Here is a 25614-nt window from a genome sequence, read left to right as displayed (position 1 = left end):
CTTTAATTTGTATTGTGAATTTATCTTTGACTCATGGGGTTTTCTTCCTCCCCAAACTTCAGTGGGCATAAAAACAACCACCTGAGAGCCTTGTCAAAACAAGGTTTTAGAGGCTCGTCTCAAACCTCCTGGATTAATATTTCTGGGGTGTAGACCTGGAGATCCACATTTCACAAGCTCTCTGAGGGTTTTAGATGCAGATGGGCTGCGAGACCACAGTTTGGTAGCAGAGCAAGTCTGATTCACCCGATTGCCAGTACCCAGCACTGGGTCTAGCATAAAGCATGTCTTTAAAAAGTGGGTAAACCAATGGGTGAGGAGAAAAAGGAAATAAAATTGCTTATGTGGAGGGAATTGGAACTCTTGAAGGCTATAAATTAAGGGACCCACTATGGCACCATTTAGGCTCAACTTAATCCATTCAAGATAGAATATTTTTGTTTTCAAATCTCACCTGTCCCATTCTGTTGTCCTGGAACATGGCCTTAAGTACAGGGGCCTGCCTGTGTATGGGCCCAGAGAAAGTAGGGGTGGCGCAGGAGATGTCCGCAGAGGGGTTGTTCAAAGCTGGGCAGCATTCCCTGCCCCACCCGGAAAGTCTACCCCCAGGACTTGGCTGGGAAAATGCCCATAGAACCCATTCTAAATAAGGTTATCTACCCCGCCTGTCAGAGTTGTAATCATTCCTCCCATCCCAAAGCTTTTGAAAACTTCCACAGGACATTTGTGTCCCACCCTACCGCAGAGCCCCCATCCCTGTCTCCTCTGCACTTGCAACCCCTGTGAGTTCCTCCCTCAGCGGTCTCTTGGCCACCTCTCCCCATGCATGCCTCTCTCGAGCATCTCGAACATCTCGGCAAAGCCGGAGTTTGACTTCCCCAGCCAGCTATTGTCCTGGCAGCACAGCCCCCACGCCACATCCCCACCCAGTCGGCCAGCAGGTTGCTCCCCAACCTCACCAGCACCCCCTCTGCGCCCCGCCCCAGGGAGGACCAGGCTGGCGGCTGGGAGTCTCCCTGCCTGCTCAGCCTCCCTCCTTTCCTCCCTCTTCCTCCAAGCCTCCCTCCCTCCTCCCTCCTCCGCCCGCCCCTGAGGCAGGGACCGTGCAAATCGAGGAGAGGGGGGACGGACAGTCAGGATGGGGTCCAGCTTAGAGCCCTGGGCTCCCCGCTGATACTCTATCGAGGCTGAGTGTCCCAGCATCTTGGGACCTGGATTTGTGTGAGCTGGGGTGGTTCCCAGGGCAGGAACATCCCTCCGGCACACCCGTGGTGCCCCCATTTTACATCAGGACCCCCCCTCGGATGCTCTGAGCCACCCTCCTCAACCCGGATCTAAAACCCGGGACATAGCTATCAGGCCAGCCTCTGTCTCCACCCCACCCCCTCTTTCTGGCGTCCATCCCCTCCCCAACACCACCTCTGCTGCTGCCTCTGGCTTGGACCGGCACCTCTTCCCCATCCCTGCCAGGCCTAGGGTGCGCGGTGAGCCTGGATGAGAGCCCCCTCAAACTGGGGCTCTCCCAGGCCATAGCTCGGGTGCTCCCAGGGAGGAGCCCCGGACCCTGAACATCTGCTAGAGGCTTGGCAGAGGCCCCGCGGGGACCGTGTCTTCTGAGGACAAAAGGCGGCGGCCAGCAGGCAGACGGGGGGGACGGGGAAGGGGGGGAGAGACCGGCAGCCAGGCGGGCAGACGGGTAGCAAGGGCCAGCGCTGGCCCCCCTCCCAGCTTGGCGGTGGCATGAAGATGGGGGTGGGAGTGTGTAGTGGGGGAAGCACCTGCCCGGACCCCCACCTGCCATCTAGCTGGGCACCCCAAGGCTGTGTGCTGCCCATCTGGTGTTCCCCAACACCCCCACCCGTGCCCAGTGCACCCCACCCGTGCCTGCTTCCCCTGATGTCTGCGATTTAGACCAGCCCAGCTGTATCCACGGCAACAGAAGCAGGAGTGTCACTGGCGGACAGATCACCGAGGGTCCCACAATGTGGCCTGCGCTGTGATTTATCCTTGGTGAGACAGCTTGAGCCCCCTCTCTGGATTCCAGGACCGCCCTGCTGAGAAAGCCCAGGTAAGTAGTCAGCATCCCTCCACAGAGGATGGGGGCTGGGACTTCTTTTCTGTCTTTCTATACAGGTTTCAGAGACTCCATCACTGCCATGCTCTCTCTTTCTCTGTCTGTTAGTCTCGCACTATCTCTCCGCTCCATCACAAGGGCTACTTGGGCACCCGAGCCCGGAGAGTCCTCTAGCCATCCCCACCTTTCCCAATCCCAAATGTCCCATGAGAAAGGGAACCACCACCTGTTTCCCCAGCACAGGGTCTGTTTTTATCACTATGGTTGCCTTTGAGCAAGAGGCTGTGTTAATATTTCCTAATGTACGAGCTGTGGAAGGCATGCCTGGGAGCCTGTCGTGCTCTCCTCACAATGCCTGCACCCGAGGCAGGCTCGGCCTCCTGCAGCTGCCTCCTCTCCCTCTCCCTCTCCCTCCTCCTCCACTCTCCTCCAGTTTCCTTGGCTTGCATGCAGGGTGTGTGTGTGTCTGTCTGTCTCTCTGTGAGTGTGACCAGGCAGGTGGGTAGACATGACAGAAAAGCTGCTCCCAACCCAGACCACCCCCCACTCCTTCTTTCCTTCTTCCCTCCCTCCCGTGTCTTTCCCCACAGGTAGCAGACTTTTGCTCACTCACCACTGAAGATATTGCTGTGATTCCAGGATAGGGTGAGGAAGGCACTGTAGGGCTAAACGGAAGCTGAAGTGGGGATGGGGAGCATTTCCAGGCCCTAGGCTGCCTGATGGCTCTGTGGAGACAGGGACCACACCACACATCACCCTGCAGAGGCCAGACACAACATGGTTATGCCCACAGTGTGGACCCCACCCTCTATCACAAGGCTGTCTGTCTGTGTTTCAGACACCATGCTGTGTCTGGGACCCCCAGGTCTTACAGCCTGTGCCCAGTGGTCAGTGGTCTCTATGTCTGCAGGGGCAAAAAAACCTGGTATATGGAGAATGTAGATTCTCCAGGGACACTTCCCCGAACTGTTAGCTCTGCAACTTCAATGGAAGCAGGACACTTACTAAACCTCCTTTTCCCCATCTGTCAGAGAGACTGGTGACCCTTCCATCATGGGTATGTGTAGTGACTAAATGAATCGGTGCGTGGAGGTAAAGGATGTGTGCAGAAGTGGCCCTGAGGCAATGCCAGCAAAGCTCATGATCAATATTGTTGCTGATTATTCCTGATTAATATTGTTAGTGATTATTTCTGGGACGGACTGACCTTTCTTCTCCAGGGTCTTGGCAGAGATCTCGGGAGGGCAGCAGGTAGGCAAATGGAGCCGGGGTGGGGGGGTGAGTAGTGGAGTGGAGGCAGGATCAGCTCTATGTTATAACTGCTCATATGTAGGGAGTGATAAGTGCTGGCTGTGGGCAGAGCCTCCTGCCCCCACCCGACTCCAGGCTTCTTTCCTTGCACTTGCCCCTGTCACCCTGTCTGTGCACACACACACACACACACACAGACTTGACTCCCCCCACCCCGTCCAGATTTAGCCAAGGCCTGGATGGCAGCCTGCAGTATTCCTGGCCCTGGTGATGTATGCGTCTCCCTGTTGAGGGGAGACTTGGCAAGAGTTTGGCCTGTGGTCAGTGGCTAGCAGGGCCTGTAGACAACGCCAAAGCTTCTGAGATAACAGGGCTTTGGGTAGAGCTGGGGTGTGGCCCATAGAGTAGCCAGACCTGTGAGGGATGGGTCCCAGGGAGTTGCTAACCTGGAGCCTGCGCTGGGGAAACCATAGGGTCTGCTGGCTGGTTTCTGGGTGTGGAGATGTGGTGAAGCACTGGGTAGTGGGTCAGTGGCTGGAGAAGGATCCTCAAGGCTGGGGAGGAGGAGGAAGGAAAAGATGGAGGTCCAGAAAACACCCTATGTGGGGGCAGGGAGGGTTGGGACTTTGTGGTACAGAGCAGGCTCTTCTGAAGAAGTATTTGGTGCAGAAGAGAAAGGACCCAGCCTGTGGTCCAGAGGCATCTGGCCCTCAGTGAGAGTGCATATGTGCAAGTGAAAACATGTGGCTATGTGTGTAGTCTGTGTTTGTGTGTCGGTTCATGGGCACTGTGAATATGTATGAGTTTGTGTGTGAGCAGGCTATGTGATAGTGTGTGCAAGTGTGTGGGTGTTTCGGTAGGCTTCTGTGTGTGTATTGGGGAGTGGGTATGACTTTGCATGTCTGTCTGGATGAGTAAATGGGCATATTTGATTCTGAGTCTAAGTGAGGGTGTTTCTCTGAGCCAATAAGCCTGTTGAATGTCTGGTTGTATGTGTGTGTGGTATCAATTTTTCTTTCAGTGTGCATGTGTGAGTGTAGGTGTGTGAGTTTGAGGATTTCAGAATGCCTGGCTATCCATGTTCAATTAGGTAAATGCCTACTGGTATCTGATCGTGTACATTGTGTGTGACCATGTGTGCATATGAGTGTAGGTGCATTTAAATGGTGTGTTTGTGAGTGCAGGGGCATGTGTGTGTCCATGAGTGTATGGCAGAGTGTGTGTGTAAACATGCTTCTGTGTGGGTGTGCCTGTCATGTGTATGTATAAGCCCATGTGTGAATGTCCATGTGGATTCTCCAGCATTTTTAGTTATGTGTATGTCTGTGTGTGCATGTTTGAGTACATTTTGTCTGTAGACAGATTATGGGTTCACATCTGATTGGGGAAATGCTAGTGTAGGTGGCCACACTAGTGGAAAGAGAACTAATTGTGTGGGTAAGAAAGAGTGTGTAAATACATGTTTTGTGCATGGAAATATATTTTTTGGATATACCATTGTGTGCACATTTGCTTATGTATATGAGTAGGGCTTGGGGAGGTGTATGTCTGTATATATATGCAGAAAAGGCTGTGTACATAGGTGAATGAATGCATTTGTGTATATGTCTAATTTTTTGTGGGCACACTTATGTGTGAGTGCATGTCTAATTATGGTATGCGCGATAACTACATTTCATAATATTTGGGTGCACATGTCTCATATGTTTTGTTTGAATTTCTAAGTGTGAGTGTGGCTATGTGAGTGACTGAGTGTCTGGCTGTATTGCATTTGAGTGAACATGTTTGTATGTTTCCTGTGTGTTCAGACACATCTAAGTGTGTATATGTGAATATGCCTGTGTGTCTGTCTGAAAGTACAGATATGTGAATGTACCACTTTGTACAGTTCTAATTATTTGCATAAGTGTGTTGTGTTTATACACCATTGTTTGTACTGGAATGAATGTTGTGGAACAGTGTAAATAAATATATGTGCATGCCATTATTGGCCTATAAGTGTGTTTGTGTGTGTATGAGGATATGTCTGCATGTGTGTGTCTGTGATGAGTGTTACAAATTCCCCTTGTGCAGATGTACAAGTATGTGAGGATATGTGACTGTTCTTCCATGTGTGCATGTGTGCAAACATGCTTTTGTGTCCAGGTGTAAGTGAATCTTCTTTTCTTTGCTTACTTCTCATGTGGGTGTATGAACGTGTAGGAATATACCTGGTGTGCACATCTCTGTGTGAGTGTGTTTTGAAGTACATTTATGTGTCTGCCTCTGATTGTGTGCATAGAGTAATGAATACTGTACAAGTCTGTGTGCATGTGAATATGCTACAGGTGTACACGCTCATTTGTGTGTATAAGTCTATGTGTTTAGAATGTCTGTATATGAATACATCAGCTCATTGACAAGCATGTACACATCTGGGTGTTTATATGTGTGAGTGTGCCCATGTGTGAATATGTGAGAATATGTTTATGTGGTCATGTCTGGGTGTGTGTGTATACATTTGGGAGCTCACTTCGGTGTGTCATGTTCATTCACTGTCTCTTTGGGCATGATACAGAGTCTGCCTGTCTGTGGCCATGTGTAAGTATGCCTGTATGCACACCTGCATTTGTGAATGAATGTTTGTCCTTGATGGGCATTATTATGTCTTGTGAATGTCTGCCATGCATGTATGTCTATGTTTGAGAGTAAATGGATGTGCACATGTGAGGTCAAGTGCAGTGTGAGTGTGCATTGCTGTACGTGTACCTATGTGTAGGGATGAGTGTAGGTATCTGTGCATGTCCTTCTCTGATGGTATGTGTGAGAGAGAGATACTTGGCCTTGAGCCTGTGCCTATAATGTCTATCACTAAGGGGGTGATAAGGCAGGATACTTGGAAGTCTGTGTGATGTTCTGTGTATCCCAGCACGTATTTATGTACATGTCTGAGAGTCAGTGGCATTTTGTTAGACCGTATCTGGTTCTAAGTGTGTAGACATCCCACAGAATGGCAAGCTGTAACACCCGAGCAATCCATGACCCCCTTCTGGGGCCTCTCTGGCCTTGACTACATGTTTTGATGGATGATCTCAGGATAATTCCTATTATCATTCACACTCAAGAAGTAGGACCCAGTCATGACTGATGTCCTACTAGGGAAGGGGGCCTGTGACCTCTTTAGAAGAGGATTTCTTGAAACACAAAGACCTCTCTTCCTATCACCCCACCATCAAAGGCCCAGGACAAAGTGCCATTGTGTGGTGTCTGGGGTTGTAAATGATTTTCACAGAAGCACCCAAATTATACCACCCAGGCCGAAATCTGGATGCGAATGTGTATGTATAAGTGAGGGTATATCTGGACAGAGCAGGGGAAGCGAGGGAGAGGAGAAGTATCTGGATCATTTATATGTAAGAGAGAGCCTTGGTGTTTCCGGGTAGGGTGTGTGTGAGACATTCGGGTATGCAGGTATCCCTGCTTTCCAGAGATTCTCATTAAGCCATTTCCCTTTCATGAAAGACTTACATTAGTAAGGTAATAGGTTTTTTCATAAAAGCAAAGTGACATAACTCAAACTTTCAGAAAGCCGGGGATACTCTTCACTTTACACCATTTTGGCTTACGAAAGTTTTCATAGGGATGCTCTACTTTGGATAGTGGGGAAACCTATATTTGGGAAATGAGTGTGAATGTGAATGTATGTGAATGGTGTGTTTGTCAGGTAGTACTATGAGAACATCAGCCTTTTTGGGTGGAGGACGGTATGAATAAGAGATTGGGTGTGGCTGGGTGGGAATATGCGTGAGGACGTATGTGTTTGTGGACTATGTGAGCATGGGTGTATCTGGATGATATGAGAGAGAGTAGGGGGTGGCTGGATGTTGTGTATGTTTGATAATGTGGATGTATCTGTGTTGTCTGTGTAAGAGAGGCCGTGGGTGTTTTGGGGTAGAGTATGAAAGCACAGATGTGTCTGGTGGGAGGAGTGTGTAAGTATATATGGATGATGGAGTGTGTTTGGGTTTAATTGGGTTAGAGGGTGAGTGTGAGTGTATTAGAGTGTGCGTGGGTGTATCTTGGATGATGTGTGCGCAAGGTATGTATGTATCTAGATGGTGTGGGGGGTACATCTGGGCTGTATGTGAGACAGTATGTGGGTGTATTTTGGGTGGAATGTCTTTCAGTGTGAGTGTATCTGGGTGATGGATGGTTGAGAGCAGAGGTGTATTTGGGTGGCAGAGTGTGTACTAAGGTATATCTGGATGGTGCGCCATGAGAGTCTCGGTTTCGTATCTGGGTATGTATGTACTTGGGTATGTATTTGAGTGTGTGTATAACTGGATGGGATGTGTGAAAGAGAGTTTGGGGGTATGTCTGGGTGGTAAGTGTATGTTTGGAGTCTGACGCATCCGGGTGGTGTGGAGGGGTTGAGAGCGTTGGATGTATCTCGTCAGTGGAGTTACTGGGCAGGTGCCCCTGGATGGTGTGTGTGAGAGTTGGATACGGCTCTGTGGCATGTGTGTGAATGCAGATGTATCTAGATGGTAGTGGAGTGTATCTAGGTGATGGATGTGTGAGGGTGAATATATCTAAATCATCCGAATGGGACGAATCCGGATGGTGTATGTGTGAGAGGGTAGATGGATCTGGGTGGGGCCGTGTGGCTGGAGCTGTGTTTGGGGTGTGTATGTGTGTGTGAGAGAGACAGACAGACAGAAAGAAATGAACAGAGAAAGTATGGGTGTATATGGATAGGATTTGTGTGTGAGTGGGTGTCTCTGGATTATGTGTAGTTGGGCATCTGTGTGGATGTATTTGGGTTAGGAATTTGTTAGTGTGAGTATCTGGGTGGGGTGTGTGTAAATGTAGTGTCATTTTGGGTATGTCTTGATGCTGTGTGAGGGAGACTGTAGGTGTGCTTTGGTCAGATATGAGGGCTCTGTGTTGGGAGGGTGAGTTTGTATCTTAATGTTGTATGTGAGAGTGTGGGTGTTCCGAGTTGCAGTTCACATAAGTGTGGCTGCATCTGGGTGGAGTGCCTGTAACTAGGTGTATTTGAGGTGCATGTGTATAAGGATGGGTGTGTTTAGATGTGATATGTGTGAGAGAGTGTGGCTGTATCAGTACTGAATATGTGTGTGAAAGTGGGTGTATCTGAATAGTGTGTGTGAGGAGAATGTGCACCTACCTGGGTCAGTGTATGACAGTGGCTCTATCTAGTAGCATGTGCGGGGTTCTCTCTGGATGGTATGTGACAAAGAGATAGGATTATCTGGGTATATTTGAAAGAGAAAGAGTACAGGTGACTCTGTGCAGGATGTGTCAATATGAGTGGATCTGGGTGGGGGTGCGTGCATGTGAGCATATCTGGTTAGTGTATATGAGTGTGTTTGATGTATTAGGGTGGTGAGTGTATCTGAGAATGTGGGTGTATCTGTACGTGAGCGTGGACTTATCTGGATGGTGTGTAGGTGGTGTAGCTGGATCTTTTCTGTGATAGTGTGGGTGTGTCTGGGTGCGTGTGGTTGCGAGCATGTGTATGAATATCTACATAATCTTTCCTATGGCATATATACCTGTGCTGAAGTGTTTGCGAGCACATCCCTGCACATGTGCATGTGTGTGTGGCTGGCTGTACCTGAGTGTGTCAATACATGACTTGTGTATGCATTTGCTTGCGCTAGAACAGTGTGTATCTGTGTATGTGCATGAGGTAAATGTGTTTCTACATGTGAGTGAGTTGGATCTGCAAGGTCTCTGGAGCCAAACTCTGGGTTTGAATCCTAGTTCTGCCATTTATTACCTGCGTGCCTTTGCACAAGTCACCTAGCCTCAATTAAGTTCCAGTTTCTTATTCTTAAAGTGTGAGGGTAGTAATACAACCTATCTCAGAGGGTGAGGATTGGATAGGTTTATATTTGAAAAGTGCTAAGGACAATACCTGGCTCATAATGAGTCCTCTGTGCTATAAGGTGTTATCCGGCGCTATAATTACTACATGTGCTGAAGTATGAGTAACATTATGTGTCTACCTGCAACTGAATGGGGTTGTTTCCGCGTGCGTACTTGCTGCATCTGTGTGTATGTGCACGTATGACAGAATGAACAGATCCTGCGTGTATATGAGAATATGTCTGTACATAAAACTTGGCTTGTACTTTTATGTGTTCCCAGTGTGTGTACAAAACCATGGGTGTATGAGGAAGGAAGTGTGTGTGCAGGAGGTTGATGGACGGAAGTGTATGTATTTCCCAGTGCACAGACATATGGGTCTAGGAGTACACACACCTATATCTGTGGTAGGACTGTGTCCATGTGAGTGTGGGTGTTACCTGCATTGCTGGTACAAGTATGTCTGCATATATGTGTGTGCACATGTGTAAGAGTGTGTTTTTTATTGTTGTTCAAGTACAGTTGCTTCCATTTCCCTCCCACTATTCCCCCTGCCCCACCCTCAACCCTATCCCCTTTGGCTTTGTCCATGGGTCCTTTATACATGTTCCTTGATGGACCTTCCCTTATTTTCCCCCATTATCCCCTCCCCCCTCTCCTCTGATTACTGTCAGTTTGTTCTTTATTTCAATGTCTCTGGTTCTATTTGCTTGCTTGTTTGCTTTGTTGATTAGGTTCCACTTACAGGTGAGATCATATGGAATTTGTTCCTCACCGCCTGGCTTACTTCACTTAGCATAATGCTCTCCAGTTCCATCCATGCTGTCGCAAAGGGTAGGAGCTCCTTCTTTCTGCTGGATAGTATTCCATTGTGTAAATGTACTATAGTTTTTTGGATCCACTCATTTACTGATGGTCACTTAGGTTGCTTCCAGCACTTGGCTATTGTAAATTGTGCTGCTATGAACATCGAGGTGCATGGATTCTTTTGGATTGGTGTTTCAGGGTTCTTAGGGTATAATCCCAGCAGCGGAATTGCTAGGTCAAAGGGCAGTTCCATTTTTAGTTTTCTGAGGAAATTCCATACTGTTTTCCACAGTAGCTGCACCAGTCTGCATTCCCACCAACAGTGCACTAGGGTTCCCTTTTCTCCACAACCTCGCCAGCACTTGTTGTTTGTTGAACAGTGTGTTTTTGAAGATGTAAACAGGTTTGTAGTGGTCAGGATGTAAATGCCTGCTTGTGAACCTCTGTTGTGAGTAGCTGTAAATGTAACGATGTTGGTATCCACGTTTATATGTGATGATGTAGGTGGATGTGTGTGTAAATGATTTATGCTTATCTGGCCATGTACTAGGATATGTGTATCTGTGTTGTGTGAGTGTACGTGTAGGTGTGAAAAGGTGTGTGCATCGGAGGGCTGTGTCTGTCTGTGTTTGTAAGCATCGGGCTATGTGGATGTGAGTGCATGAGTCTGCACTAGTCCACGTGCCTGGCTGCCTCTGTGTATGTAGCAGTGAGCCTGAGTGATGTGCCTGTATGTGCAAGCATGTCTGTACTGTGTGTGTATGTACCAGGGCAGATTGACATACTGTGTGTATACGCATGTGTGGAAGGGCAGGGTTCGTATAAGATGGTGGGTTTTAATCTCATAGTGCAAGAGCCTGGGGTGAGAGAAGGCCTGGATCTCTAGAACGTGAGCAGGACTTGCTTGTGTCTGACTGTCAGTTGTGTGCATTTGTGATTGTGTCTGACAGCGTGTAGGTCCATACAGTTTGGTCTGTAGGTGTGTGTGTCTGCAAGTGTCCATGTGAATGGTGAATGTGTCGCTGCCTAGGCCTGTATTTCTGTAGAAGGGTGCCTGTGTGTGTTTTGCACATCTTGTAATTTGCTGATAGGTGGGCACCTACACACACGCCTGTTTCTATATAGAAGAGGAGTGTGTGTATGTGTGTGTGTGAGCACTTGGCTGCACTTATCAGCTGATGTAAGTCTGAATTGGCAAATGCGAATCTCCATGTATACGTGTCCCTGTGTGCACGTATCTGTCTGTGTGTGCTAGTGTGTATATGCAATGTGAGTGGATGTGAATGTGTTACGGCACTCACAGCCTGGCGCACAGAGAACATGAACCATGTGTATGGCACGCTGGAGTAAACTGAAAGGGATTTGGAAGTGCTGGAGTTTGATGAGAAGAAACTCCTTACATTTTCTTTATATTATGCAAATTGGTAGGAAAAATAAACATGCGAAGTTTTAGGAGAGTTATAAAACTTATATATGACTTTCAAATGGATTTTTTTCATAATACACTTGAGCTCACTTCTGGAGCTATAACTTTTTTCCTCCCTCATGCAAATTTGTACTGGTCCGCACTGATGCCCACCTCTGAGACTTTGGTCCTGACTGTCTTGATTTATTTTATGGTCATTTAATTCATTTATGGTCATTTTCATCATGATACGGTAAAACATTTGGTGCTGAGCATAGATCTTCTATCAAGTTATTGTGTTTCTTGGTTTTTAAAAAAACAACGAATGAAGCAAATATTGGGTTGGCCAAAAAGTTTGATTGTTTTTTTCGTAAGATGGCTCTAGTAGCACTTAGTTGTCTTTAATTGTTTCATTTGAAACAATTTTGTTAGATTGTATGGTGACAGCTGTCATATCAGTGTGCATTTTGTAAAAAGATTTTATTTATTTTTAGAAAGAGGGAAAGGGAGGGAGAAAAAAGGAGAGAAACATTAATGTGTGTTGCCTCTCAACAGGGACCAGGCAGGCAATCTAGGCATGTGCCCTGACTGGGAATCGAATCAGTGACCCTTTGGTTCACAGGCCGATGCTTAATCCACTGAGCCACACCAGCCAGGGCATCAGTGTGCATTTTTTAAAGAAACATCAAAATTGATGAATTTTTGTGTAGCCATTTTAATATTGAAGATGGAAGAAAATATTCAACATTTTGGCATATTATGCTTTATTAGTTCAAGAAAGGTAAAAACTCAATTGAGATAAAAAAAGATTTGTGCAGTATATGGAGAAGGTGCTGTGACTGATAGAATATGTCACTAGTTATGTGCGAAGTTTCATGCTGGAGATTTCTTGCCTGACAACGCTCCACGGTCTGGTAGACCAGTTAAAGTTGATAACAATCATATCGGGACATTAATTGAGAACAATCGACATTATACCACATGGGAGGTAGGCGACATACTCAAAAGATCCAAATCAATAAAGTTATTGGTGAAAATGAAAAATGTGTCTTTTGTTTTATAGAATAAAATGATGTGGACTTTTTGGCCAAACCAATAGCTATTAGTTTTGACATGGATACAAACTTCCATCGTGGCCTGCCACTTCTTTATCTTGGAAGGCGTGTTGTTGAAGGTAAGATCATTCCATGGAGGATGCTCAGGCACAAGTTGCCCCCTTGTCCTCAATAATTAGCTTGAATGTATCAAATGTAGCTGCAAAGCTCATCTCAAAAGCATGAGCTTTGGAGCCCTCAAATGCCGTTTGGGTTTCTCTGGAGCATCAGATGCGGTTTCTAGAGTTGAATGTGGCTGGTGCTTCCACACCATAGCAACCTTTCTAAAGAAGTGGAATAGCTGTTCGTGCCTCCCCTTTTCAGCTCCCTTTTTTAACTCGCTTGTTATTGCCACAGCCAAGCAGGGACCCAGGTTTTATGCCCCAAATAGCTCAATGATCTCTTCTGTCTCTTGATAGTCACCATCAACAGGGAACTGCTCGCATAAGCAGGTGGCAGTGAATGGTCGAAGAGTATTTTTTTTTAATTGGTTAAAACTCCTTTATCATCAATAAGCAAAACTTGATAATTCATAGTCCTTGAATTTTGTGTTTCCAAGGCAGGATGGTTCTTTCAATCCGATGCCTTTTTCTTTTGTTTCAGTCAAATGTGGTGTTTAAATTTTTTTTGTAACAAATGCTCATGAATTTTGAATCCAACAGAAAATTTCCATTTTGAATATTTCAAAATAATGATGAAGCTTTCCCCCTAAGTACACACATACATTGCTGTACTCATCTTAATACGTCTTTTTTTAGTACTCAACTTTTAATGCCAACGAAACATCACCAAGGGAGCCATACTTGACCTCATTTCTTTTAAGTTGAAGTTTGGCTTCGAATCCATAAAACTTGTCAGTATACCCTTATGATATTTTTGAGTGACTTTAAAATTTTTTATGCAATTTTATTCATGTGCTCAAAGAGCCATTTGTTGAAACCAGTGAACATCAAATCTGGAAAGGGAAAATCATTCACAAAGAAATGCTGAAATTTTTCTTTTAGCTCCTAAATCTTTTACAAAATCTTTACACACTTAGGTTTAAAACAATAGAGAATGGTGTACTGATCCCAATGCTTCACAGAAAATTGACACGCAGGTGGGTAGTGCTTTGAATTTAATTAAATTCACCTAGGATCATTAACTGCGGAGATTAGACCTGCAGGCAAGCTTTTATAAGGTAAGGGCCCCTCCGTGAATGAAGCTTGGTACTTTTCAGAACAAATTCCAGATGTAAACGTCCTGTCAGCACAACGACGGCATCAGACCACAGACTTAGGCAGAGTTTCCACAATGTTTCAAAATATTCATGTATCACTCTGAATATTTCAATCTTAGTTTATTTTGGTGCTTCTTGCATTTATTTTCAGGACTTCTGACTAATCCTGTGAACCAAGCAAGTTAATTAACATTCAGAGATGCATCAATAAAAAATGAAAACTCTTTGATTCCGCAGTCTTCTGGGTTACTGTGATCTTGATGTCCTTTGACCTGTTCACACTGTCTCCTAACAGTAGTAATTGAAAGTGGCCCTGCTCCTTTTTACCTCATTGATTTCAGTTTATAGTATGGACAGCTTCCTGGCAGACTGCTAACATGTGAGATTCTACCAGGAGGGGCATCTTAGCTTGTCAATTGTGCAGTCCTGTCACTAGCTGGTTGAGCTCTATCTAAGAATGTTCAAACCCATCTCGGAAACGAGCCTGGTTTCTTAATTTGCACTTCCAGTTGCTTTAAGGAGTCCAAATCTTTCTCTGTGTGATAGTGTTCTGTGGTCAGTTGACCAACGTGCCCTACTGGGAAATGAGTTTCTTTTGATAACTTTCCCACACAAATCAGATATTTAGGCTGAGGAAGAAAGGACTAATTTGGCAGCTAAATCCAAATTTGAGACAATCTTCACTAAATTGCTTAATTTAGGACATTCTGGATTTTCTTGGGGGAGGGACAGGAAAGTACTGTTTGTCTTGTGAGTTTCTTGATTTTGAAGCTTTAGTCAGAAAGTCCATGATGATGGAGAAAATATCTTAAAAATAAAATATACTTGAGTATAAGATATTGAAGAGGTCAGCAGACCTTTGTGACTTCTGAAAACAGTTTTTCAATAAACAAATTTTAGGTCTTCTGCATTCTTAAGAAAGCAGCACTCCAAACCAGCCATGAAAGGCTGGCTTCCCTTTCAGTGAGTCAATGGAATTCAACTACAGTCAGGCTTCATTCATTTATTGACCACTATTTTCCCCCAAGATCAAAAGATAGCGATTAATTATGAAATCCCACCAAGAATCAGACTTGGCTAATTGTTAATATTAAAAGCCAGTAGCAAGTACATCAATAAATAATCTTAAGAAATAACAAAAATGACATTATTGTAATGTTTGAAAGTGTTCTTGTCTTTTAGAAATACTTTCTGAAATGCTTATGTATGAAATGGCATAACAGGTATGCTTCAGAATATTCTAGAAGTGGGGGAAGTATGTGAGGTTATAGGTGAAATAAGACCCTATGAGTTGATCACTAGTGAATCTGGGCAGTAGGTGCACTGAGGTTCATTACAGGATTCTTTCTACTTTTTTTCTGTTTCAAATGTTCTAGGAAAAAAGTTTCTTTTGTAAAGCAGCAACAATCAAAGAAATTAACGAATTACTTGCATTCCTCTAAGGAAACCTCACACCATATGAGAGTAACAACAACAACAATCATACAGCCCTTATATTTCTGTAAGAGAAAACACTGTGGGAAAATAAGAATGAGATCAAATTAAAAGAAAAACCAACATTGTATACTTATAGGGAAAACAAACAAAAGAACCCCTCACCGATGATGAATGAGTGGCAATCAAAAGAATAATCAGAAAACAATCTGGGATGTCTCAACGGGAAGAGACCCAAATATTTACAACCTCTCTTTCCACATGTCCCCCCTAGAGCCCCATCTTTCTCTAGCCTCCTGCTGTGGCAGGTGCCCACCAGCCGGGCAGCTGTGCTAATGTTTCCACTTGTGTGTGCAGGCTTTGGCTGGTCTGTACACATACACAGGGCTGTCTCTTGGTGTATACCTGTTGCGGGATGTGTATATCATGTAAATGTATCTATGTGTTGTGAACAAGTTTGTGTGTACACGTCTGTGAGCGTCTGTATACATGGGCAGTTTTTCTCTCTGTGTGTGTATGTCTATAGCAGAGTTCAAGTGCATGTGAGCATGCTGGCCTATTTAAGTGACTTTGAATCTGAGTGTGAATGTGTGTAACAGTGTTTGTGTAAGTGATGATATAGGTATGCCGCTGTTTATATACACGTATTGCAAGAGTTTGAATATGTGAGAGGATCTAAATAATCAGATATAATGAGACAAAGGGGATATAAGTCTATGTGTGAGTAACAGTGAGTAGGTTTGCAGGTGTGAATCTGTCAGGATTTGAGACTTCGCAAGTGTGTGTGTGTGTGTGTGTTAGGGGTGTTATTATTGTGGGTTTATGAACTATTGCACATGTATATGTGTGTGTCTGCCTGTCTGTGTATGTAATTCTCAGCCCTCTCATATCTAACACCTTCTTTCATGGAACGTGTTTTGTAATGCCCCCTTACTATCTGGACACAAAGATCTTAAGTAATATAAGCTCTCTGCACATATAATTTCAAAAGAAAATCCGTATAGTATTTTACACAATAGCCACATTGTATTCACTCTTACAAAGAAATAAAAAATAAAATGAAAGTGATTTAGAAGAAAATAACTTGTATTTCAAATGTAAACGCCTGGTCATGACACTCCACGGGAGACGCAGTGAAGTCATTAGAGCGCACAGTAACACAGTGCGCACGCGCGGGTGAGGGAGAAGGGGGGATCAGAGCAGCCCCTTGCAGGAGGTGCAGAAAGGTCTAGGGCTGAGGTTTTCCTGAAATAGTGAACAGCTCAAGGAAAGTGCTCCACAAAACAAAGTACAGGCTCCTGTGCACTTAACAGCCACATTCCTGGAGAGTTCGGGGTACAGTAAGTCCTCACTTCATGTCGTCAATAGGCTCTTGAAACTGCGGCAAAACGATGTATAACGAAACCAGCTTTACCACAGGCTAATTGATACAAACAAGAGTTAAGTTCCTACGGTATCTCATCAAAGTTATAACCAAACAACATTGAATAAAATGTTATCAAGACCTACTGTATATTAAAAGCAGGAGGGAAATTGTGTTTATCTGTGAAATAGAGGTAGGTTTAGGTTCAGTTTATTCCAAGTCTGAAGTCCTAGGGAATGCGGGACATGTTGACTGTGTGGGACTGCCCCGCACATCACTGGATGGCCAGTATCCTCACCCTGGGTCCTTAAATGTTAGAAAGACATCCTGCACCCCAGCTCTGTGACAACCAAAAATGCACCTACAAATTTCCAAAGTGTCCCGTAGGGGGCAGTAACGCCTTTATTGAGGACGAAGCACTGGCGTTTAGGCCGGGTGTGCCGTCTGCCTTCCGTGTGTGCACGCTCAAGCAGATCACACACTCCACACACAGCGGCCCTATGTGCGAGCTGGTTGCAACCCACCGGTGCCGTTGCTGTAGGCTGTGTGTGTGTGAGTGTGTAGGTGTCTGTGTCTAAGGGCATCTGGGACCCGGGCTGTGCTGCCCGTCCGTGCTCAGAAGAAGCCTCCTCTATTATTTGTACAAGTGCCTCAGCTTTCCAGGCGACACCAGGGTTTTGTTTGCTGCGTCTGTTTTGTTTTCACTGAGACTCTGGACTACACACTATCCACCTTCTTGGTCTTAGTGTGTCTCTCTGTGTCCCTCTCTCTGTGTTTATCTATTTCTCCCTCTCTCTGCCTCTGCCTCCACCCCCACCCCATCTCTGTTTCTCTATGTCTTTCTCTCCTTCCCGGTATTATCCCTCCCCTTCGACCTATCTCCTTCAGTATCTACCCATCTATCTCTCTCCCTTTCTCTCTGTCTCTCTTTTTCTCTCCCTTCTCTGTCTCCCCACTCTCTCCATTTCTCTCTGTGTGTCTCTATTTTTTCTCACTCTCTTTTTCTCTTCTTCCCTTTTCTGTCTATTTCCATCTCTTTCTGTCTGTAAGGCTGTGTCCTCTTTCTATGTCTCTGCCCCCCCTGCCCCCGCTCAATTTCTGTTTGTCTCTGTCTCTCTGCTCCTGTCTCTTTCTCCTCTCTGTTACTCTATGTGTCTCGTTGACTCTCTCTGACATTCCGTTTCCCTCTGTCTCTATAACTCTCACCCCTGCTTCCTCTCAAGGCTAAAGAGCGCGTGTGTGTGCATACACGTTTACACATACCCAGCTGTCTGTGGGCTGGTCCACAGTTCTGTGTGAGCTATCAGGCCTTGAGGGACAGCTGAAAGGGGCCTGTCAACCCCACTTCTCCCGAGCCCCTGTCCCAACACCTTCTGGTGGCCTATTGGCACTGGCTCTGAGACTTCAGGGTGCCATCCAAAAAGCCTGGCCCCAGGTGGCTGTGGCAGACCAGGCTGCATTGAACTAGAAAATAGTGCAGACAGGAGACTTTTTCCTGGGATAGAGGCAGCTAGAAAGGCACTCACTCAAGCTCTGCCTCCCCCAACCTCAAGCTCATCCCAGCCCCAACAGTAGTTCTGATCTTCTCAGCTTCTGCAAGGCCACCTTTCCTCCGGTACCTGCCCGGTTACCTTATCACACCTCACACCCTCTCCCCCAGCCCACACGCACCAGGAATCTTCCTGTTCCCTGCCAAGTGTTGCCTGTGCCCTCCCACTCGTGCACTGCCCAGGCTGCTCTTTCAACAAATCCTACCTGGATGCCTCCAGGCAGCCCTCCCTGAGCCACCAGCCTACTTAGCCCCAATCAATTGGTTAGCAGCTTTGGACTGAGGGCCTACCACATGCCATGCAGCGATCTCCTAGAGGAGACTACATGAGTCTACATGCCCTGCCCTGTGGAGCTTTTGTTCTCACAGGGAGAAGCAAGCAATAAAGCAAATTTTAAAAGTAAATTAACACAGTGAGTTAGAGGAGATAAATTCTAGGAAAAGAAATGAAGCAGGGCAAAGAGCATAGGTGTGCGATTATTTCTCACCTGGATTCCTGCAGGAGCCTCCTGAGTAGTCTCCCCACTTGCGCATTTGCCCCCAAGTTCTGTACTCCTCACAGCAGCAAGTGGGATCCTGTTCAATCTTGAGTTATATCACATCTCGCCCCTGCTCACAACCCCTCCCATGGCTCCCATCTCACTCAGAGCAAAAGGCAGAGTCCTTACCATGGCCGACATGATCTGGCCCTTGCCACTTTCTAAGCTCACCTCCCACCACTTTCCTGTCACTCTACTGCCCACAGCGGCCTCCTTGCACTTCTTCAAAGGCACCATGTCAGGTCCCACCCCAGGGCCTTTGCTCTGGCTGTTCCTTCTGCTTGGATTTCTCTCCCCCTAGGTACCCACATGACTAACTCTCTCACCTCCTTTAGGTCTTTGCTCAGATGACACCTCCGTGAAGCCTTCCTTGTCTACCTCATCTAAAATTGCATCTTCCTACCCCCCTTTCCTCCTTTTTTTATTTTTAGGAACTTATCATCATCTGACCTACTATGCATCACTTCATATGTATTGTCTTTATTATCTAAAATGTCAGCTCCACAGGGGCAGGGATCTTTGTCTGGCTCACAGCTCTACGCCCAGTGCCTGGCACGGTAGATATTCAGTAAATGGCTTTTCAATGAATGAATACACACAAGCATACCTACGTCTTTATATCCATACACTCTCCAGCTCACTTAAAATAAAAACCAAAGTTATTATCATGGCCCACAGCCCTACATGACCTGGCCCTGGACATCTCTGTGACCTTACCTTCTACCACAGTCTCCCTCACCTGCCCTATTCCAACCACACTGGTTTTCCCACTGTTCCTTGAGCAAGCTAAACACATTCCTGATCATGAATAAAGAAATTTATTTAATGAGTGCTACCAGCATAAACAAAAAAACATGAAATAGAATAGAAACTGATGGGAGTATTAGACATAGACTCAGTACTATTCTTCAAAACTTTTGAGTCATCTGTGTTGCACGTGTGTGTATGTGTACCAGAGTGTGATGTAAACTCTTATGATGGGTGGTAGTCAGAAAAGTTTGAAGAGCACCACCTTAGGACTTTACGAAAAGGGAAAAGAGCCACACCAGCATCCCTGCCCCACAGATCCACCAATGTAGGAAACAGGTAACCAAAGACATCTAGAGCTATGCCGTGCAGTCCCTCGGTGAGGAGAGCTTAGAAGCAGCAGTGGGCCAGGGGCAGGGCCTAAGACCAGCCAGGGAGTAAGTAGGGGGCATGGGGGGTAGTAGGCTTCACAGTCACACTAACGTTGCCTTTTCTGTTTCTTCCTCACTTTTTAAATTTTCTATCTGTTTCTCCCTGTCTTTTTCTTGTTTCTCTTTCTCTCCTTCCCTCTCTCCTCCCTTTCCCGCTCCTCTTCTCTCATATCTCCCTGTCCCTCTCCCTCTACTGTCCCTCTCTCTCTCTTTTCTTGTCTCTCCGGTTCTGTCTCTTTATTTCTTCTCACTCTTTTCCATCCCCTGCATTTGTCTCAATTTTTTATCCATTTCTATCTTTGTCGCTGTTTTCTATCTCTTTGGTCTATCCTTTCTCACTTTGTCTCGGTGTCTCTGTGCCTCTGTGTGTTTTTTCCTCTCTGCCTCTCTCTTGCCCTCATCTCTCTGTCTCTATGTCTGTGCCTCCTCCATTACCCCTATTTGCAGGTGCGGCCCAGCAGGACAACTGATGGAGTCCCCCATCCAGTACCGGACTGGCTGACTCCATAGGGTTGGGAGCAGCCTCTGCCCCTCATTATGGCCAACACCACTGGAGAGCCGGAGGAGGTGAGCGGCGCACTGTCCCCGCCATCAGCATCGGCTTATGTAAAGCTGGTGCTGCTGGGACTGATCATGTGCGTGAGCCTGGCGGGCAATGCCATCTTGTCGCTGCTGGTGCTCAAGGAGCGTGCCCTGCACAAGGCTCCTTACTACTTTCTGCTGGACCTGTGCCTGGCTGACGGCATCCGCTCTGCCGTCTGCTTCCCCTTTGTACTGGCTTCTGTGCGCCATGGCTCCTCATGGACTTTCAGTGCACTCAGCTGCAAGATTGTGGCCTTTATGGCTGTGCTCTTTTGCTTCCATGCGGCCTTCATGCTGTTCTGCATCAGCGTCACCCGCTACATGGCCATCGCCCACCACCGCTTCTACGCCAAACGCATGACACTCTGGACATGTGCAGCCGTGATCTGCATGGCCTGGACCCTATCTGTGGCCATGGCCTTCCCGCCCGTCTTCGATGTGGGCACCTACAAGTTTATCCGTGAGGAGGACCAGTGCATCTTTGAGCATCGCTACTTCAAGGCCAATGACACGCTGGGTTTCATGCTTATGTTGGCTGTGCTCATGGCAGCTACACATGCTGTCTATGGCAAACTGCTCCTCTTTGAGTATCGTCACCGCAAGATGAAGCCAGTGCAGATGGTGCCAGCCATCAGCCAGAACTGGACATTCCATGGTCCTGGGGCCACTGGCCAGGCTGCTGCCAACTGGATCGCTGGCTTTGGCCGTGGGCCCATGCCGCCAACCCTGCTAGGTATACGGCAGAATGGGCATGCAGCCAGCCGGCGGCTGCTGGGCATGGACGAGGTCAAGGGTGAAAAGCAGCTGGGCCGCATGTTCTACGCGATCACACTGCTCTTCCTGCTCCTCTGGTCACCTTACATCGTGGCCTGCTACTGGCGAGTGTTTGTTAAAGCCTGTGCCGTGCCCCACCGTTACCTGGCCACTGCTGTTTGGATGAGCTTCGCCCAGGCTGCCGTCAACCCGATCGTCTGCTTCCTGCTCAACAAGGACCTCAAGAAGTGCCTGAGGACTCACGCCCCCTGCTGGGGCACAGGAGGTGCCCCGGCTCCCAGAGAACCCTACTGTGTCATGTGAAGCAGGCTGGTAGGCAGACAGACAGGGAGTAGGTCATGGCCACCATGATGGGGCCAACAGAAAGGGAGGGGTAGGGCCCCATACAGGAGCCTTTCTTTCTGAGCTCCAGCTCCAGCCCCTCAAACCACCCAGAATCTAGCACCTTTGCCAACACCTCCCCAGCTGTGGGGGACTTGGAAAGGGGTGTTTCTAGTTTCTAGGGCCTGTCTCTGCTGCCTCTTTTTCCACTTCTACAATCAATCAAAATCTCTCAATCCCTCTCTCTCTCTCTCTCTCTGTTTCTCTCTTTCTCTCTCTTTCTCTCTTTCTCCCTCCAATTCAGAAAAAGAAAACAAACTGAAAATGCAGGTTTTTCTACTAACAGCTGAGGAGTCAGGCTTTCTTGCTTTAATGTCTCTCCTTCTGACATTGTCCAGAATGGGGAAATTTATCCTGTAAAATAGACTTCCAGATCTCTTCTGGCCCCCTCTGCTCCCATGCACCCTCCCCTTCCAAGTCCTTTAGCAAGGCCTGGATATTTAGGGAGAAATTGATCTGTTGACAAGAGGGACCAAAGGGGGTGCAGGGTCCCCAGGGAGCAGGGATGTTTAATCGCTTTGTTGTGTGCAATGTTGTTTTAGGCTAACCCTGGTCCCAAGCCCAGTCTCCTCTTGCTTCCTACTATGTCCAGACATCCCAAGTGTTTCTTGAGCATCTGTTTGAGAAGCCAGGAGGGGAGGGAGAAGGGCCCCCAGGATGGGCCCAGGTTAGGTGACGAGCGGGATGTGAGCTGCACACCTGGAGCTGAAGACACATGAGCTTAGCTGTGTTCTCTCAAGCTGCCTCCTGGATCCCCAGGCCCCACCTCTTCTTTCTGAGGATGGAAATCCACTCTAGCCCCACTAGGGCTGATGTGGGTACCATACAGGCAAGAACAGCCCCCCAGGGAAGTGTAGGGAGATAGTCGAACTCCCCAGAGTAGCTGGGTCCCAGAGCCTGGCATCAGAGCGGAATTCAAACCCAGAATTGTCTCCTGAGTTCACGCTACTCTCCCAAAGATGAAAATTCTTTCGGGGCCTTGGCATCTCATAGTGGATAAGCGCCAAGGTACTGTGGATTTGAGTCCAGTTCTATCTGACCTCTTTTTGTCCTCCTTAAGCCTCAGGGGTCTCAAGCCCCTCCGTGGTAACCCTTGGTCTTCTGGGCCCTCAGCTCCCGACTTCCCTCCCTCCACCCTTATCTCCTCCCAAAGTGGAACAGACTGTAGCCAGATTCCCCAGGTGGGTGGTTCCCCAACTTCCCTCCCAGGGCAGAGTCCACTCTGGGATCACACCAAGGCCAGTTCTTGTGGACTGGGGATCCAAGCTGGCACTCCTTTTGCCTGGTCTTGCCCAGGTTCTCTATCCCTTTCTCATTCCTTGGGGGAGGGGGAGATCTATATTTATCCTTTCTCTTGCCTATTGAAACCCTTGTCCTAAGTTCCCGCCCTACCCTAACATGGCCCCAGAAGTGGGGAAGCCTTGACCCCCAGGAGAATGGGGAGGGCACTCTAGGCAAGAGAGACATTAATGAGCCTGGCTATGGAGTTGCCCTGGAAAGGCAGGCCAGAGTGGCTGAGAGGCTGGGGTGGGGGGTTACCTGTTCTCTCAGTGATAGTGATGGGGGTGCCTTTTCCAGGGAATGGGGTGGGGGGACCACCGGGGTGGGGGTAGATAGGGTGCATTCAGGAGGGTTTTCCTCCATTTCTTTTTTCTAACTGCCTGGATTCACCATTGGATTTTGTAAATGGAAAACTGAAATGAACAATGCTATATTGGATGTTTTCTCTTTCTGACTGTGTGTATGTGTGTGTCTGTCTGTGTGGTTTGTGTGTCTGTGTGTCCTGTCTGCATGACCACATGTGGAGAGGTATGATCGAGTGCGACAGTGTGTCTGTGTGACTTTGTGTGGGGAGGCACCCCTGCTTGGTACACACATGTGAGTAAATGCCTGTATGTGGAGACATATGGCATGCACACACATACATGTATGCACCTAATTGAGAGGAGACAAACTATAGTATGTGCCTGCAGCGGAAGTAGAGTGGTTGGAGAGACGGAACTTGAAAACCGTATGCATGTATGTAGCAAGAGGGAGACTCCCATCTCATCATATCTTCCTCCCTTGGTCCAGACTCTGAATATGGCAGATAGAATATGTGAGAACCCCATCTCTTCCCAAAGCCTGGAGCCCCCAGGTACCACTTTGAACTCCTGAATCAGTCTCCTTTCCAAAACCCAAACGAGGTGTTCCTGAAACTGGACCACCATGGAGAATGGGGATTGGGAATTAGGGATCCAACTTGGGGAGAACTGATAGACTTATGAAACGCCCCCGACAAAGTAATGGCTTCTAGAGGGACTGCTCAGTCAGGGATGGGAGATCTTCTGAAGGGTCTGCTTGATACAGCTGGGACTTTGGTAAACTTTGGCTAAATTCAGAGGGAGGGATGTCACAGGAGGAGGGAACCCAAGCCTGGGAGTCTACCCAGCCAGCCTGTTGCCTGGACACTCGATTACTTTATTATTTATTTACTTATTCTCTCAGGTGCACAGAATTGAGTTGACCATACTCCTCAGTTCTTGGCACACTATATCATCACTGATCCATGTGAAGCCCTTTTATTCATTATTTTGTTTTGTTTTGTCCCCTACGTCACCCATTCCTGATCCCATTCCCCCCTCCAACACAGGCACCCACTCCCCTGTATTTAACATGCATCCTTCCAATCTACCATTCATGTGTTTATTTACATATATGTGTATCTGTGAAAAGTATATGGTATTGTTATGTGTTTTAATTTACATAAACAGTATTGTACTATAAATCTTGTTCTGTTTCTTTTTTCACTCAACATTCTGTTTTTGAGAGATCCAGCCATGTTGCTGTGCGTAGATTTAGTTCATTCTAGTGGTCCATCTTATATACATATATCCCATTTTCCTTATCCATTTCCTTGGCGACGGGTCTCTAGGTTGCCTCCAGTTCTCTGCTACAATAAGGCTACAATGGGCAGTTTTCCTACACTTCTCTTTAAGAATGCTTCATCTAGAAGAGGTGAAACTGAAGCTCACAGAGAGTGTGAGTTATAAAGTAAGGGAGAGACCCATGATTCGAATCCCGACCAAAGCCAGCACCCCACCACCATGGCCCGCCGAGACTGTCCATCTGGCCAAAATAATTTTTGAAATACAATTAAGAACAGTATAGACTGGGGACAGGGAGAGGAGAAAGGAGGGGAAGGAGAAGTATTGAGTAGATGAAGACAGAGACAGTCCTAGAAAAATCGAGTATACGAACTGAATCACATCATTTTAATGACGCATAGGGAGTTACTTTTTTTTTTTTTTGCGTGATTATTATTTCTAGAGCCATTTTGCAGAGATGGAAAACGCCACGTCAAAACCTGACCCCAAACCAAAGGCCCTAGGTTTCTAAAGTCCAGGCTCATTTAGAGCCCCCTGAGCCCCCCCCCCCCCCCCCCCGGGGCCTCATCAGAGTTTGCTGCGGGGCAAAAAGCCGGGGACTGGGACAGGGGCGGGGGTAGATTTTTAAAGTGCGTAGTTGCCTAAGGGAAATGGAAAGGAGGGGAGGGGAGGTGGGGAATGAACGACAGCTAAGCTCTCCAATTTGATTTGAACACGTCGTGCTCAGCGCCTGCGTTCGGGGGTTTTTTTGTTTTTTTTTGTTTTTTTTGTTTTGGTCCTAAGAACCACTGGTAACATTGGTTAATAAAATTATATAGATTTCAGGGGTACAACTCTATAATACATTATCTGTATATTGTATTGTGTGTTCACCACCCCAAGCCAAGTCTCCTTCCATCCCCATTTATCCTCCCTCTACCCTCTAATTCAATAAATAAAAAAAAAGAACCATTGGTACTTTTCCCATTGGATAAAACGTTGAAAGGTGAGGAAGAAGGGCTTCTTCCCCTTAGCTTTTCTTACAGCCAATTGCCCCGCAGTTTCCCTCTGGTGGCTGGGGGCGGGGGGAGGGGGGGGCGGGGGGCGGGGGGGGCGGGGGGCAGGAGTCAGCCCGATGATTGGCGGGCCAAGGGGAGCCAATGGGAAAGTGATGAGGTGATGAGGTGGGGTGTCGGCTAGCAGGTTGCCGAAGAGCGAGCAGTAGTCTAGGGAGCGAGAGTGCC

The 25614-nt window shown here is 47.0% G+C and overlaps 1 protein-coding gene across 2 annotated transcripts; it reads left to right on the top strand.

Moving 5' to 3' along the window:
• The first annotated feature begins 1397 nt into the window (after positions 1-1397).
• Positions 1398-23065, top strand: GPR173 (G protein-coupled receptor 173). 2 transcript variants are annotated; one of them, XM_045187611.3, is made up of 2 exons: positions 1398-2068; positions 20235-23065. In XM_045187611.3, exon 2 carries the CDS (start codon positions 20325-20327, stop codon positions 21444-21446), a length of 1122 nt encoding a protein of 373 aa, XP_045043546.1. In that variant the 5' UTR covers positions 1398-2068; positions 20235-20324; the 3' UTR covers positions 21447-23065. The 2 variants fall into 2 exon arrangements, with proteins under 2 accessions (XP_045043546.1, XP_045043547.1); XM_045187612.3 differs by lacking the exon at positions 1398-2068 and adding an exon at positions 12473-12585.
• The last annotated feature ends 2549 nt before the right edge of the window (positions 23066-25614 follow it).

The sequence above is a fragment of the Desmodus rotundus genome, unplaced genomic scaffold (assembly GCF_022682495.2).
Source record: "Desmodus rotundus isolate HL8 unplaced genomic scaffold, HLdesRot8A.1 manual_scaffold_184, whole genome shotgun sequence".
NCBI lineage: Eukaryota > Metazoa > Chordata > Mammalia > Chiroptera > Phyllostomidae > Desmodus > Desmodus rotundus.
The sequence above is the reverse complement of the archived record's forward strand: the minus strand, read 5'-3'. Positions and strand labels throughout refer to the sequence as shown.

What these genes read in the sequence shown, in the direction of transcription:
- GPR173 (XM_045187611.3), top strand. Translation starts at nt 20,325, where the DNA reads ATGGCCAACACCACTGGAGAGCCGGAGGAGGTGAGCGGCGCACTGTCC.